Source organism: Psammomys obesus, unplaced genomic scaffold (assembly GCF_907164565.1).
Source record: "Psammomys obesus unplaced genomic scaffold, mPsaObe1.curated_primary_1811, whole genome shotgun sequence".
Classification (NCBI taxonomy): Eukaryota; Metazoa; Chordata; class Mammalia; order Rodentia; family Muridae; genus Psammomys; species Psammomys obesus.
The window spans coordinates 17,374,929-17,388,753 of NW_026596091.1; the positions used below are offsets into that span (position 1 = coordinate 17,374,929).

Sequence of the window (13,825 nt, forward strand, 5' to 3'; positions counted from 1 at the left end):
TGTGTGTGTGTGTGTGTGTGTGTGTGTGTGTGTGTGTGTGTGTGTGTCTCTTGGTCTCCTTGTGGAGCTCCTGTTCCTCCAGGTCTTTCTTTCTCCTGCTTCTTCCATAAGATTCCCTGCACTCAGCTCAAAGTTTGGCTATGGGTCTCAGCATCTGCTTAAATACCCCGATGGGTTGAGTCTTTCAGAGGCCCTCTGTAGAAGGCTCCTGTCCTGTTCCCTGTCTTCTCCTATTTCCAATGTCTATCCTGTTTACCCTTCTGAATGATGATTAAGCATCTTCCCTAGGGTCCTCCTTCTTGTTTAGCTTCTTTAGGACTATAGATTTTAGTATGTTTATCCTGTATTATATGGCTAATATCCACTTAAAAGTTAGTATATACCATGTGCTTCTGGGTTACCTCACTCAAGATGGTCTTTTTTAGTTCCATCCATTTGCCTGCAAATTTCATGATTTCCTTGTTTTTAATAGCCAAGTAGTATTCCATTGTGTAAATGTACCACAATTTCTGTATCCATTCCTCAACTGAGGGCCATCAAGGTTCTTTTGAGCTTCTGGATATTATGAATAGAGCTGCTATGAGCATGGCTGAGCAAATGTCCATGTTGTATGGTTGAGTATCTTTTGGATATAGGCCCAGGACTCGTATAGCTGGATCTTGGGGTAGCACTATTCCTAATTTTATGAGAAAGTGCCAGATTGATTTCCAAAATGGTTGTACAAGTTTACATTCCTACCAGCAAGGCAGGAGGGTTCCCCTTTCTCCAAACATCTCCAGCAAGTGTTGTTACTTGAGTTTTTGATCTTACCCATTCTGATGGGTTTAAGGTTAAAACTCAGAGTCGTTTTGATCTGCATTTCCTGAAAGAATAGGGACATTGAACATTTCAAGTGTTTCTCTGCCATTCGATATTCCTCTGTTGAGAATTCTGTTTAGCTCTGTACCTCACTTTTAAATTGGATTCCTTGCTTTCTTGTTGTTTAACTTCTTGAGTTTTTTATATATCTTGGATATCAGCCCTGTGTCAGATGTAGGGTTGGTAAAGGTCTTTTTCTAGTCTATAGGCTGTGGTTTTTTCTGTTAACAGTATCCTTTACAGAAGCTTTTCAGGTTCATGAGGTCCTATTTATTGATTGTTGATCTTAGAGCCTGTGCTGTTGGTATTCTGTTCAGGAAGTTGTCTCCTGTGCCAGTGAGTTCCAGACTCTTCCCCACTTTTTCTTCTAACTGATTTAGTGTGTCTGGTTTTATGTTGAGGTCTTTGATTCACTTGGACTTTAGTTTTGTGCAGGGAGCCAGATATGGATCTATTTGCATTTTTTTACATGTAGACATCCAATTAGACTAGCACTATTTATTGAAGTGTCTCTCTCTCTCTCTCTCTCTCTCTCTCTCTTTCTCTCTCTTTTCCATTGTTTGGTTTTGGTTTCTTTGTCAACAGTCAAGGATCCATAGTGCTATGGGTTTATTTCTCAGTCTTCAATTCAATTACATTGACCTACCAGTCTGTTTCTATGCTAGTACCGTGTCATTTTTATTATTGTTGCACTATAGTACAGCTTGATATCAGGGATGGAGATTCCTCCAGAAGATCTTTTTTTGTACAGGGTTATTTTAGCTATTCTGGGTTTTTTTATTTTTCCATCTGAAATTGAGAATTGTTCTTTCAAGGTCTGTAAATGAAGAGTAGAATACAGATATGTCTTAATTTTAAAAGTTCATGCTTTCTCATAGAACTGTACTGTTTTTTTTATATCTCTCCTGAATTACCTTTTGTGTATTGTACTATTGCATATAGGAAATGAATCAAACATGGATAAGGCAAGGAAATCAATGACAAATAGTGACATTGTTTCTATTTCAAAAAAAATCACTGTGTTGGAGATGAAGGAATTAAATGAAAGGCAGAGGGCTGAACACTGTCAGAAAATGTATGAGCACTTAAGAACTTCATTAAAACACATGGAAGAACGTAACTTTGAATTGGAAACCAAGTTCACTGAGGTTTGATATGATTTTTATTATGTAACTAGACAATAAGAATTAGTAATATTGGATTATTTTGAAGAACTTTGTATCACTAAGGTAGCATATACATTCAGCATTTCATGTAATGGATACATAGACGATTATTTTAAAATCTAAAGTTCTTTAGACTAAAGAACTTATTTTGGGGCTGGTGAGATGGCTCAGAGGTTAAGAGAATTGGCTGTTCTTTCAGAAGTTCTGAGTTTAATTCCCAGGAAGCCACATGATGATTCATAACCATCTATAATGAGATCTTGTGTCCTATTCTTGCCTGTAGGCACATATGCAAGCTGAATACTGTATAAATAAATAATAATTAAATTAATAAATCTTAAAAATATATCACCTATTTTTCTTGCCTATGTCATGGCATTGGTTTTAATGAACAGAGGATATTGTTTCTTTGAAAAGCAAATTGTCTTTCAATTTCATCCTTTCTTTAAAAAAATGCTCATTCTGTGTTATACTCCAGAACTTGTTTGAGAGCTAAGACTATAATAAGAGATAAAATAGTTAAAAATCTCTACTTTCAAAAGCTTTAATAGGAGGTTAGTAAAGATTTTTAATGTGGTCAGTATTAAGCAGACTATACATACTCAGAAACCTATGATTCACCTAAACCTTGCAGGTGCTTACTTATGCTGAAATATTTTCCAACACATAAGTATCATTTTTAATTTAACCTACTAAAGATTAATAAATATAAAATAATTTAGTAAAATGTGTAACATTTTGTTAACTCACATGGATTTATTTTTAAGTACTTTTATTTCAAAAATTCTTAAATAGCGATTGCCTAAAATAAATAATTTATGATGGCATTGGATATTACTACATCATTTTTATAATTTGCTCTTGATTCTTTCTTTACTCTGTTCTTACTACTTTGTACCTGTGTCTGAACTTGGGGAAAGTAAAAAAGACTACAGTACTCTGGAGTGTAGAAGGTCTGTGTCTAGGCTAGGGCTGTAGTTCATTGATAGGCTTAGTTTGCACAGGCCTGTCTTCTGTTCCCAGCATAAGGTAAAGTAGAATAAGTAAAATAAAATAGTCCTTGGGAGTACTTTGTTGTTGTTACTTTTTCCATAGCTTACCAAAATCAACTTGGATGCACAAAAGGTGGAGCAGACGTTGAGAGATGAGTTAGCTGATAGTGTCAGCAAGGCAGTAAGCGATGCAGATAGACAACGGATTCTAGAATTAGAGAAGAATGAAGTGGAACTCAAAGTTGAAGTGTCTAAGTAAGTACAAAGAAAATTAAATCATGAGTATGTCTATTTGATTTGTATTTAAGAAACTCAATTATAAATATATAGAGCAATAGCCATACTCATTTTCTTTTTAAGAAGAGGATTAATATCTGGGTTAGTTTTTAACCAGATTACATAACAATGAAGAGGAAAATTTTTCCCCCCAAGTGTAGGGATACAACTGTAGGAGGCACTTAAGTTGGAACAAAATTATGTAGGGTCCACATCTTACTCATATTGCCTGTTTTGGGGGAAAGTAGAGATGGAAGCACAAGGGTCACTTAGGATTTAGTTTATTTACTTTAAAAAGAATTTTATCTTTTTATAAGGTTGATATAAATACATAATTTACATTTTGATTTAATATACACTTTTTAGGACCTAGCAATGTGGTAGGCATTATGCGAGATGTTAGACATATTAACTCATGAACTATTGCTTACTAACAGTGAGATTTTTTGTTTTGTTTTTTTTTATTTGCAGTAGAAAGTTGCCCAGCTACTTAAGAATATATGTGATGGGTAGACGCTATATACTCACTTTTCTAGTCAGGTGCTGCTTCAGAGGGTAATCATGAGGGGCTTTGAGTTAATCTGCAAAGCACAAATAACTTTTGGAATTTTGTATGTGTGTGGGATTTACACATAAAATTGTAGCCATTCCTTTAGAACCCTGAGTCTTTTTGGGAAAATCAGTCATTTTTTAACTCTTCCATTATGACTTACTTGTTTCTTTTTTCTCATAAACCTTATCTTGTAAGATGACTAATTTATAATTATTCATTTTATTAATTTTTATTAGCCACCAAGTATAGAGGCCATCCAGTCAGTATGAGGAAACCTAATGTATATGTTCCACTTAGTTCAAATTATTCTACCCCAAATAAAAGTCTTTTTCATTTGGCTTTGTTATCATAGAAATCATAAAGAAATTTGTGCAAATGCCTACTTTTTGTGAATGTGTGTTTGTATGTGTGTTTGTATGTGTTTGTATATTTCAGCTAATTTGTAAATTGTAATAAACTAATCACATTTTCTACATATAACATAATTTACAAATATAAAGTTCTGTGTATGAAGTACATAACCTTCATAGTGTGGAATTTTACATTGATTCTTAACTGTGCAGTGGTAACAGGCTAACCTATTTGCATCCGCCTGCCATTTCTGAAATATAATAAAAGTATCTTAGGAAAAATGTGTGGGAGCAGGTGTTCTCTGACCACCTGGAATTGGAAAATGCCATCTGTTATCTTTCAAAATGTGTGTTATTCTATACCACAGGTTATGGACTTCTCAGAGTAGGGGATGTTTTTAAGAGACAGAAGCTTGATCACTTATGTAATTAGGTTTCAGGAAATAGTTCAAAGGAGAGAAGCAAAAAACCAATTGCTCTCTAGAAAAGTATCTCAAAGTTAGGGCTGTTGGTATTTACTGAATTTTTGCTTAAATATTTTATCACTTTCTAGACTGAGAGAGATTTCTGATATTGCCAAAAGACAAGCTGATTTTTTGAATTCGCAACAACAGTCCAGGGAAAAGGAAGTGGACTCCCTGAGAATGCAGCTGCTGGACTACCAGGTGCACACAGTGTCAGCCCTTTGCTTAGCCTGCTTTTCTCTAGGCTTATCTTAGACACTGGCACGAGAGTAGCATGCTAGCCAGAAGTTAGTTGTGGCCACAGTAGCTATTCCTGTTAGCTGGGAATTTAGAAAACCTCTTTTATTTGAAATCCCTATCGATGCATTTCACGGTTGCTGGTCAGTTAACACACTGAGAAGGGGTAATTAGTGAATCTTTAACACACTAAAGACAAGTATTTAATCAGTCTTTAACATACTAAGAAAAAGTAATTAATGAATCTTTAACATACTAAAGAGGAGTAGTTAATGACTTTTCTCTATATTTTCTTATGTATATATTTGTAATTTTTCAAATATCCCCATGTTCTGTAGTTTTTAAAGGATTAAAAGATACTAATTGTATACATAAGAATTGTGCTGTTATCTATGAATTAAAAGCAAAACACTACTATTCCAACTATCATTTAATTAGAAATTTAAGTATTTTTCATTCTGGATATATAGTTGGTAGTTATTGTGTTAAAGTAAAATTAGATTGTTTAAAAATCTATGTGCCACAGTGTTTTAAATTTTAATTAATAAACTGTGACATTGAACCCATGACATTTATTAACAAAACCCTGAAATTTATTATAAATATGTATTTCTTTTACTGTTAGGCACAATCTGATGAAAAGGCACTAATTGCCAAATTGCACCAACATGTTGTCTCTCTTCAAATTAGTGAGGCCACTGCCCTTGGTAAGTTGGAGTCAGTTACCTCTAAGCTCCAGAAGATGGAGGCCTACAATTTGCGCTTAGAGCAAAAACTGGATGAAAAAGAGCAGGCTCTCTACTATGCTCGTTTGGAAGGTAGAAACAGAGCAAAACACCTGCGCCAAACCATTCAGTCTCTACGAAGACAGTTCAGTGGAGCTTTACCATTGGCTCAGCAGGAAAAGTTCTCTAAAACAATGATTCAGTTGCAAAATGACAAACTTAAGATAATGCAAGAAATGAAAAATTCTCAACAAGAACACAGAAATATGGAAAACAAAACATTGGAGATGGAATTAAAATTAAAAGGCTTAGAAGAATTGATAAGTACTTTAAAGGATGCCAGGGGAGCCCAAAAGGTAAAATTTTATCTGAAATTTAGTATTCCCTTGTTATATATTAATATTTCTCTTAATATGTAGCCATGTGAAAATGTTCAGTGTGCATCTAAAATAAAATACTAGTTGTAATCAGCTTAGTTTTTACACATTGGGAGTTCCTAAGCAAGGATCCTTATCAAATCACTTTTTGTGATAATAGCACAGAATTTTAAACATTCTAGAAAAGTCCAAACCTATATTAAGGAAATACTAAGTATAATAAATTTGAATAATTTAATAGTTATTAAATTATTGATTTCTACTCTGCACAAATATTATCTGTTTGAATTATTTGTTTTTCTTTGTTTTTACTTGTATATTTCTTGCATAACTTAAACTTTTCATAGACTTCAACAATTAGAATTTGGGAAGAATTAAATGGTAAATAATTATCTTGCAGTTAAATCCTATTCTCTGTACTAGAAATACTTACAATTTACTTTTAAAAATTTTTTCATTTCTTGGGTAGATTTCTGAAAATGTATCCATTGACAATTTCACACACACACACACACACACACACACACTACATTCTGGTCACACTCATCTTTCTATTGTATCCTCCTCTTTCCTCACCACATCCTCCAATTGAATTCCTCTGCCCTGTGTTTTATGTTTTTGTTCTCATTTTGTGACCCACTAACCCTAATCCAGCACCATTCATGATGGCATGGGTTTGAAGTTGTCCATTGGAGCATGAGGAAATGACCAGTAGCTACATCATTGTAGAAAAGGACAGGGTTTTCATTTTTGAAAACCAATGTGTAAATAACATGACTACAGTAATAAAGTCATAGTAAATAAAAAATGAAAGCAAATATTACTAATACTAGTTTATTAATTTGAAAATAGTTTGGAGAATGATTTATTTTCTATTGTACATACTTTAGAAAAAGCTGTGGAAATTCTAAATAACTTTGTCATTAATTTCAGTTAAAATCATGATGAGGTATGTAGCATTTATATAATTTAGGTACTCAATTGGCATGTGAAAATAGAAGAACTTCGCCTTCAAGAACTTAAGCTAAATAGAGAACTACTCAAGGATAAAGAAGAAATCAAATATTTGAATAATATCATCTCTGAATATGAGCATACAATCAACAGTCTAGAGGAAGAAATTGTTCAGCAGAACAAGGTTTCATTTTCTATTTCTGTTCTTTCTAAGGCTTTACATATCAGATCATTGCATTTTAACTGTATTATTGTGATTAAATGATTAAATATATTGTCCATTATATTGAGTAACAAAATAACCACTTTCTACAAACATGCAAATTTACTTAGTTGTAACAGAAGTTCTAAGCTTAAAATAACACTACCTCGGCAAACTTACTTGGTAGGTTACTTTCTTTTTTGATATTAGTTACTTTACTTCTTCAGCTAAGTTTCTCCTTAATGTCACTGCTGATTTAGAACACAGCATGGGGTTGAAAAAGTAGATGCTTTAGAGCAAGGTGATATTCATAAAACACACACCACAGAGACTTCTTTCCCCATGCTTAGAGTTTTCCTCTCTCTCGTAACCTAGATACTTTTGTTTATACTTTTCACTACCTTAAGGTCTTTACATTTCCTTACCAGTGAATTAAAGGCTCCTTAGTAATGAATAGTAAATTGTGCTATCAAGGTTTCCTATATGTAGAGTATTTGCTTTCATTTTCTAAATAGTATTTGCCATCCTCTGGTATCTTACATATTTATTTTTCATTACCTGCTTCCTACTTCCTGGGATGTAAGTTCCTTGGTGACAGGGACGACACTTTATTTATTGCTATACTTGCACTGCCCCAAATAGTGTTTGACAAATATGTGTCATTTGCATCTTTGGAATTGATGGATGAATAGATACATGACTAGACTGAAATTCTGACTTCATACATGCTTACCTCTCGGTTCCCAGGCAAGTTGCTTGACCTTCTAACTTTGCATTTTTTTTCGCCATAAAATAAAAGTGATAGTAGTGACAGCAGAAGCTGAGGGTTAAATAAAAAAATATGTGTATGTCTGTTAAATGCTCATTGTATGTGCGTAACACAATTAATGTTGGTTTTGGTGTTTTTTTATTATTTTTTTTCTTTTAGTTTCATGAAGAAAGACAAATGGCTTGGGATCAAAGAGAAGTTGAGCTGGAACGCCAACTAGACATTTTTGACCGTCAGCAGAATGAAATACTCAGTGCTGCACAAAAGGTATTAATGGCTATGTTTGCTGCTTTGGAGCATGGCATAAAGCATTAACCAAAGTAGTCTATGAATTAGATATCTGTTTAACTTATGATGTGTGCTTTATGTGAAATGTCATGAGTGTCTTTGTTGAAAGATAAATAAAAGCCAGTCTATTTTTTTTTCATACATTTAAAAGAGTCATATTGTTTTCTCAGTATTACACTACTATTTTTAAAGTGTATTATTTCTCAAAAGTTTGAAGAAGCTACAGGATCAATGCCAGACCCTAGCTTGCCCCTTCCAAACCAACTTGAGATGGCTCTAAGAAAAATTAAGGAGAATATTCGAACAATTCTTAAAACACAAGCAACTTGCAAATCACTTGAAGAGGTAATTGAAATAATTTGCATTTTGATTAGTATATTATTGGGTATGCTTATAGAATTTTCTAAATAATATTTGCTAGTAGTAATAAAGTTTAAATTGGTATATTTTGCTAATCCCCCTTTATTTCTATTGTCATACACTATTTCCAATAGCTAATGATGAATAGGCACACAGTTAGTTTCAATTTACCATTCATGTGTTTGTTACATTCTCCTTTGGGGCACACTAAACAGTAAAAGGGAGCATCGAGGTAAAATAGGTGTTTACCTTTCCCTTAACTGCTGCTTTCGTTGCTACTTATTTTTATAATTTATTTTGCACTATTTGTTATACATATTTTAAATAGTTTGTTCATTTTCTTTGTGAGTAAATAAAGTTAAAGCAAATGGTACTGAATTTGATTAATAGTTGGTCAAATCAGATCATTAAATTATTCATAAAATAATAAATCCTTAATATTTCTCAAATTTAAATATCTAAACATATTAATTGTAAGTATGATTAAGAATTTATTGTGTAAAATTTTGCCTCTTTAACAATTCATAAAAATTAATTTAAAATTTTTGCTTTATATGAATTACCACTAAAACACTTGCTTTAAAATACCCGCCTTAATCTTACTGAAAATTAAAACTTCTTCTCTACTTTGGTACGGTAAACTTCTAATAGCAAAGCACTAACTCATTGATCTGTGCCACTGAAATCCCAGCTCTATACTCAAGTAAACCCTCTGTGTTAGTCTTTTATGACATCAAAGGGATGATTTAATTTCATTTTCTGATTTTAGTACCACCACTCACTTCTAGTTCTAAACTATAATATATAAGTAAAGTTAACTTATTACATTTTGTGCTTAACATAACAAAGTTTTTAAGAAGTGATAATCTTTTAAGTAAAATGTATATGCAAATAAATGTACTATCACATGAAAGTATAATAAATAGAATTTTATTGCCAAATGGCTATTATAAATATGCGAAGAATAAAATGAAACTGCTTTTTTGTTTGTAAGTAGTCTTGAGTAAAATTTATATGAAGTATTTGAAAGGACAAACTGTACTGCAATAAATTATTGTGACTTTTCTACAGAAACTAAAAGAAAAAGAATCGTCTTTACGGTTGGCTGAGCAAAATATTCTGTCAAGAGACAAAGTAATCAATGAACTGAGGCTTCGATTGCCTACCACAGCTGATCGAGAGAAACTTATAGCTGAGTTAGATAGTAAAGAGCTGGAGCCAAAATCTCATCACACAATGAAAATTGCCCAGCAAACTATAGCTAACATGCAGGCCAGATTAAATCAAAAGGAAGAAGTTTTGAAGAAATACCAGCATCTTCTGGAAAAAGCCAGAGAGGTATTTTGTTATGTTGTTTTTCACTCAAATGCTAGAAGTTATTTTATTTTATTTTTTCTTAAAATGGTAGTTTATTTTCTGCTTTCAGATGATTCTATTTAGGAATTGTTGCTTTCACATGATTGGATTACAGATCTGTCAGTAAAACTGGCAGATATGTCGTTTTCTTGTGGACTGAGTTAAATAGGAATTTCTCCAATGAAGATATTCATTGGTGAAGCTGGATGGTTTTGGAAATGTCAGGTGAATTTTTGATTCATTAATTGAAACATTAAAGTAAATGATGCTACCACAGGGGTTATCTGTGGAGATCTCATTTTCTAGAACAGTGGGAGAGGTATTTGGTATTTTAAAATGTTCCTCCAAATAAGTTAAGGGTGATGGATATGTGTTATTCTAATGTTAAAAATAAATTGTAATGTAATGCTTGAGTGGTCAACATGAGCACATACTAGCAGAAATGTAGAATGATTCAATACATGAAAGCCTACAGAGATTATAGTTTCCTGTTTTGAAGTTTTAGAAGGTTAGAGATTAACTAAGATCTTTTAGAATATGAATCTATTCCAGCCATAACTTACAGAACAGCTTCAACTTTCTATGAAACAGGAGCAAAGAGAAATTGTTAAGAAACATGAGGAAGACCTTCATGTTCTTCATCATAAATTAGAACTACAGGCCGATAATTCACTCAATAAATTCAAGCAGACAGCCCAGGTAAGGATCTGAGAACTCTGTTCTGTTCTTTGTTAAGATTTGATATCACACAATTTAAAATTTATCTTTCTTCATGTCTCACAGTAGAACACACCCCACCTTTTTGTTGCCAAAATAATCTGAAAACCAGTCCAGTTCTGATCATGACAACATGATCATTTGTCTTAAATCCCAATCCTTCAGTTATTGTCACTGCTCATGGAGTCATCTTTATATTCCTTTACCATTGACTCAAAGCCTGCCATAGTATGAGTCCTCTTAAATTTATTTTCTGTCTTTTGAATTACCTTCTGCTTGCCTCCTTTTGATGATTCTGTTCTTTATGTACTTCTTTTAACTCACAGCATTGGGTTCCTTAAGCCTCACCTCCTATTTCAGAACCCTGCACTGTACTTAGACACTAGCTAAAAGTAGTGAAATCTATAGCCTGTCTTCCCTAGCCTTCTTTTCCTCTTAACATTTAGATGTCATTGATTCATAAAGAAAATTATAGGATTAGTCATAGTCTCAGATTGTACTTACCCATCACTAATATGTGCATATCTCATAGGATTTAATAAAACAGTCTCCTGCTCCAGTACCTACCAACAAACATTTCATTCGTCTGGCTGAGATGGAACAGACAGTAGCAGAACAAGATGACTCTCTGTCCTCACTTTTGAACAAACTAAAGAAAGTATCAAAAGATTTGGAAAGACAGAAAGAAATCACTGAGTTAAAAGTTAAAGAATTTGAAAATACCAAATTACGGTAACTCTTAGAAACCTTTTTTAAATAAGCCAATGGTGTTATGCTATGATGAAGCCTGTACCTGCTGTGTGAGCTCTCTCCTAAAATCTTGATGTGTGTCATCCCGTTTTGTCCTCAGGACTACTTGGATTCATTGCTTTACAGTAGAAGTAGGGCACTTGGAAGGCTCTATAGCATGACCGAGTCGACCGGGGGAAATGACAGTTTATAACTACTCAGTCTTACCCAAAAGCCAATTTATTTTCTTCTCTAGAATCTTATTTTTAAGCACTTCCACTGTCTGCTTTGTTCTTTGTAAATGAAATGGCATTATTTACTTGGCTCTTTTAGAGTGGTTAGATGAAGTCCCCTTGGTACAAAAGTAACTTGAAAATTATAAATTTATGAGGAGGGGGAATGTGGAAAAATTATTCAGTTTCTAATCATAGAACCTTCTTTCTGGGCTTCATTTTATATCTGATGAAATTAAGAATGTTGGCCCACTTACAATTCTATTCCTTTTCTGTTGGGCTATTAGAACATGGATTGTTTACTCTTGTACCCAGGATACCTTTCAAAAAGTTACCACATATTTGTGGATATGTAAGTAGCTGCAACTTGAGATTGTTTTTCTTTTGAAAATAGTATGTAGTTTTTGCTTTTGTCTTGTTTTTCTCCTATTGAATATACAGGAGAATTAATTTTTATATATTAATCTTATGTCATATTCCAGATTAGAAAATTATGTTTTTTTATAATATGTTTTCATTTCTTTGTTGAGACATGTCTCTAACTCAGCATGGTCTAGAACTCACTGGACATATAAGCTGTCATCAGGTTCACCATAATCTTCTGCCTCAGCTGCTTCAGTGCTGAGATCATAGGCATGAATCACTGTGGCATATGAAAATTGCTTAGGCTTTTGCATCTCATTCCTAAGTGCAGGAAATATCTTATAAAATAACTTTCATGTATAGTCTTTCAACATATAAGGTACTGTGGTCATGGCTTTATACCTTTATAAAGTTGTTTTTTGTTTTGTTCAGTCAAGGTATTACTTGCAATACTTAGTCCAGTAAATACATATGCTTGTTTATCTCAGGCTCCAGGAAAACCATGTGACTGAAGTGAAGAGAGTGAAAGCAGAAGCAGAGGATTTAAGGCATGCTCTTGCCCAAGCACAAACGGATTACCAGAGTTTAAAGTCAGAACTCCAAGCTCAGAAAGAAGCAAACTCAAGAGCCCCAACAACCACAATGAGGAATTTAGTGGACAGGCTAAAAAGCCAACTAGCCCTGAAAGAGAAGCAACAGAAGGTAAGAGGCTGGTGGCCACTGAAGGAAATGGCCTGAAGTTAGGTGTGCACATCAGAAAAAAGCCCTGAGAGCTGTTAAAGTGAAAGTGAGCATTATCTAACGCTAATGCATAGAGCAATTCTTTCCATGGCTCTGCAATGTAGTCATGCTATTTTAAAATATAGATATGGTGTAATTTATCTTTTTATGATGGTGATTTGTTAAGTATCTGTAAAAAAGGAAAAGAAATCTTAACTTTATTGTTTTCTCATCTTCTGTTGGGTTTTCATGTTTCTTGCTGAGACAGTTTTGAACAATTTGGGGGGTTAGGGGTGATAATGGTGGTAAAAAGGAAGAAGGCGTCCACAGCCTCTGTGTGAAAGCTGGTCAATAGGTTTAATATGATATATTAGTTTTGCTTTGTTTTTTTATTTATCACAGACTTGGAAAATGGGTTAGAAGATGCTACATTTTCCCCACCTTAGCTTCGGAACTTTATGGACAAATATTTTAAACAATGACTTTAAAACATTACTCATCTACCTAAAGTCAATAAATTTCTTTTTTTTTTTAAATTTCTTTTTTATTTTTATTTTTTTTATTAATTACACTTTATTCATTTTTGTATCCCCCCATAAGCCCCACCCTCCTATGGAGGGATACTTACTTTTTTTTTCTTTTTTTATTTGTTTATTATTATTATTAATATTATTATTTGCTAAATGAATTTATTTCTGATATATAAACTTGGAAATTTTCAAAAATTTTCTTTTTCTAATATGAATTGCTTGACTTAATGCTTTGTTCTGAAAATAATTGTCAGGGTTTTGAACTGTCAATTTGTGAAGAACTGAGTAAAACTACAAAGGAAATTCATTTGAAAAAGTTTAGGAATTTGTGGATTATATTTAATTAACCACATTCCTTTTGTAAATCTTCATTTCTGTGTTGAGACAGGTACCCCTGTGTAACCAGGCTGACCTAGAACTCAATGGGTCTAAGTGGTCCTCAGGTTTGCTGTAATCTTTTGCCTCAGCCACCTTGGTGCTGAGAGTATAGACAAGGTCTACAGCACCATACATAAAATCACTTAGGTTTTTTCATCTAACCGGAAAGTAATAGAAAGTAATACTGTCCATTTTGTATTCTATTTTGTTCATATAAAATGTTTTCCA

At 33.2% G+C, this 13,825-nt stretch overlaps 1 protein-coding gene across 1 annotated transcript in view; it reads left to right on the top strand.

Moving 5' to 3' along the window:
- Positions 1–13,825, top strand: part of Cep290 (centrosomal protein 290) — a 96,492-nt gene that overhangs the window by 49,121 nt on the left and 33,546 nt on the right. Inside the window, exons 27-37 of the mRNA XM_055627832.1 lie at positions 1,801–2,006; positions 3,120–3,271; positions 4,749–4,860; positions 5,522–5,977; positions 6,972–7,136; positions 8,083–8,190; positions 8,422–8,556; positions 9,643–9,909; positions 10,519–10,626; positions 11,177–11,376; positions 12,458–12,671. Of these exons, the coding sequence (XP_055483807.1) occupies positions 1,801–2,006; positions 3,120–3,271; positions 4,749–4,860; positions 5,522–5,977; positions 6,972–7,136; positions 8,083–8,190; positions 8,422–8,556; positions 9,643–9,909; positions 10,519–10,626; positions 11,177–11,376; positions 12,458–12,671 (2,123 nt within the window). The remainder of the gene's footprint in view (positions 1–1,800; positions 2,007–3,119; positions 3,272–4,748; positions 4,861–5,521; positions 5,978–6,971; positions 7,137–8,082; positions 8,191–8,421; positions 8,557–9,642; positions 9,910–10,518; positions 10,627–11,176; positions 11,377–12,457; positions 12,672–13,825) is intronic.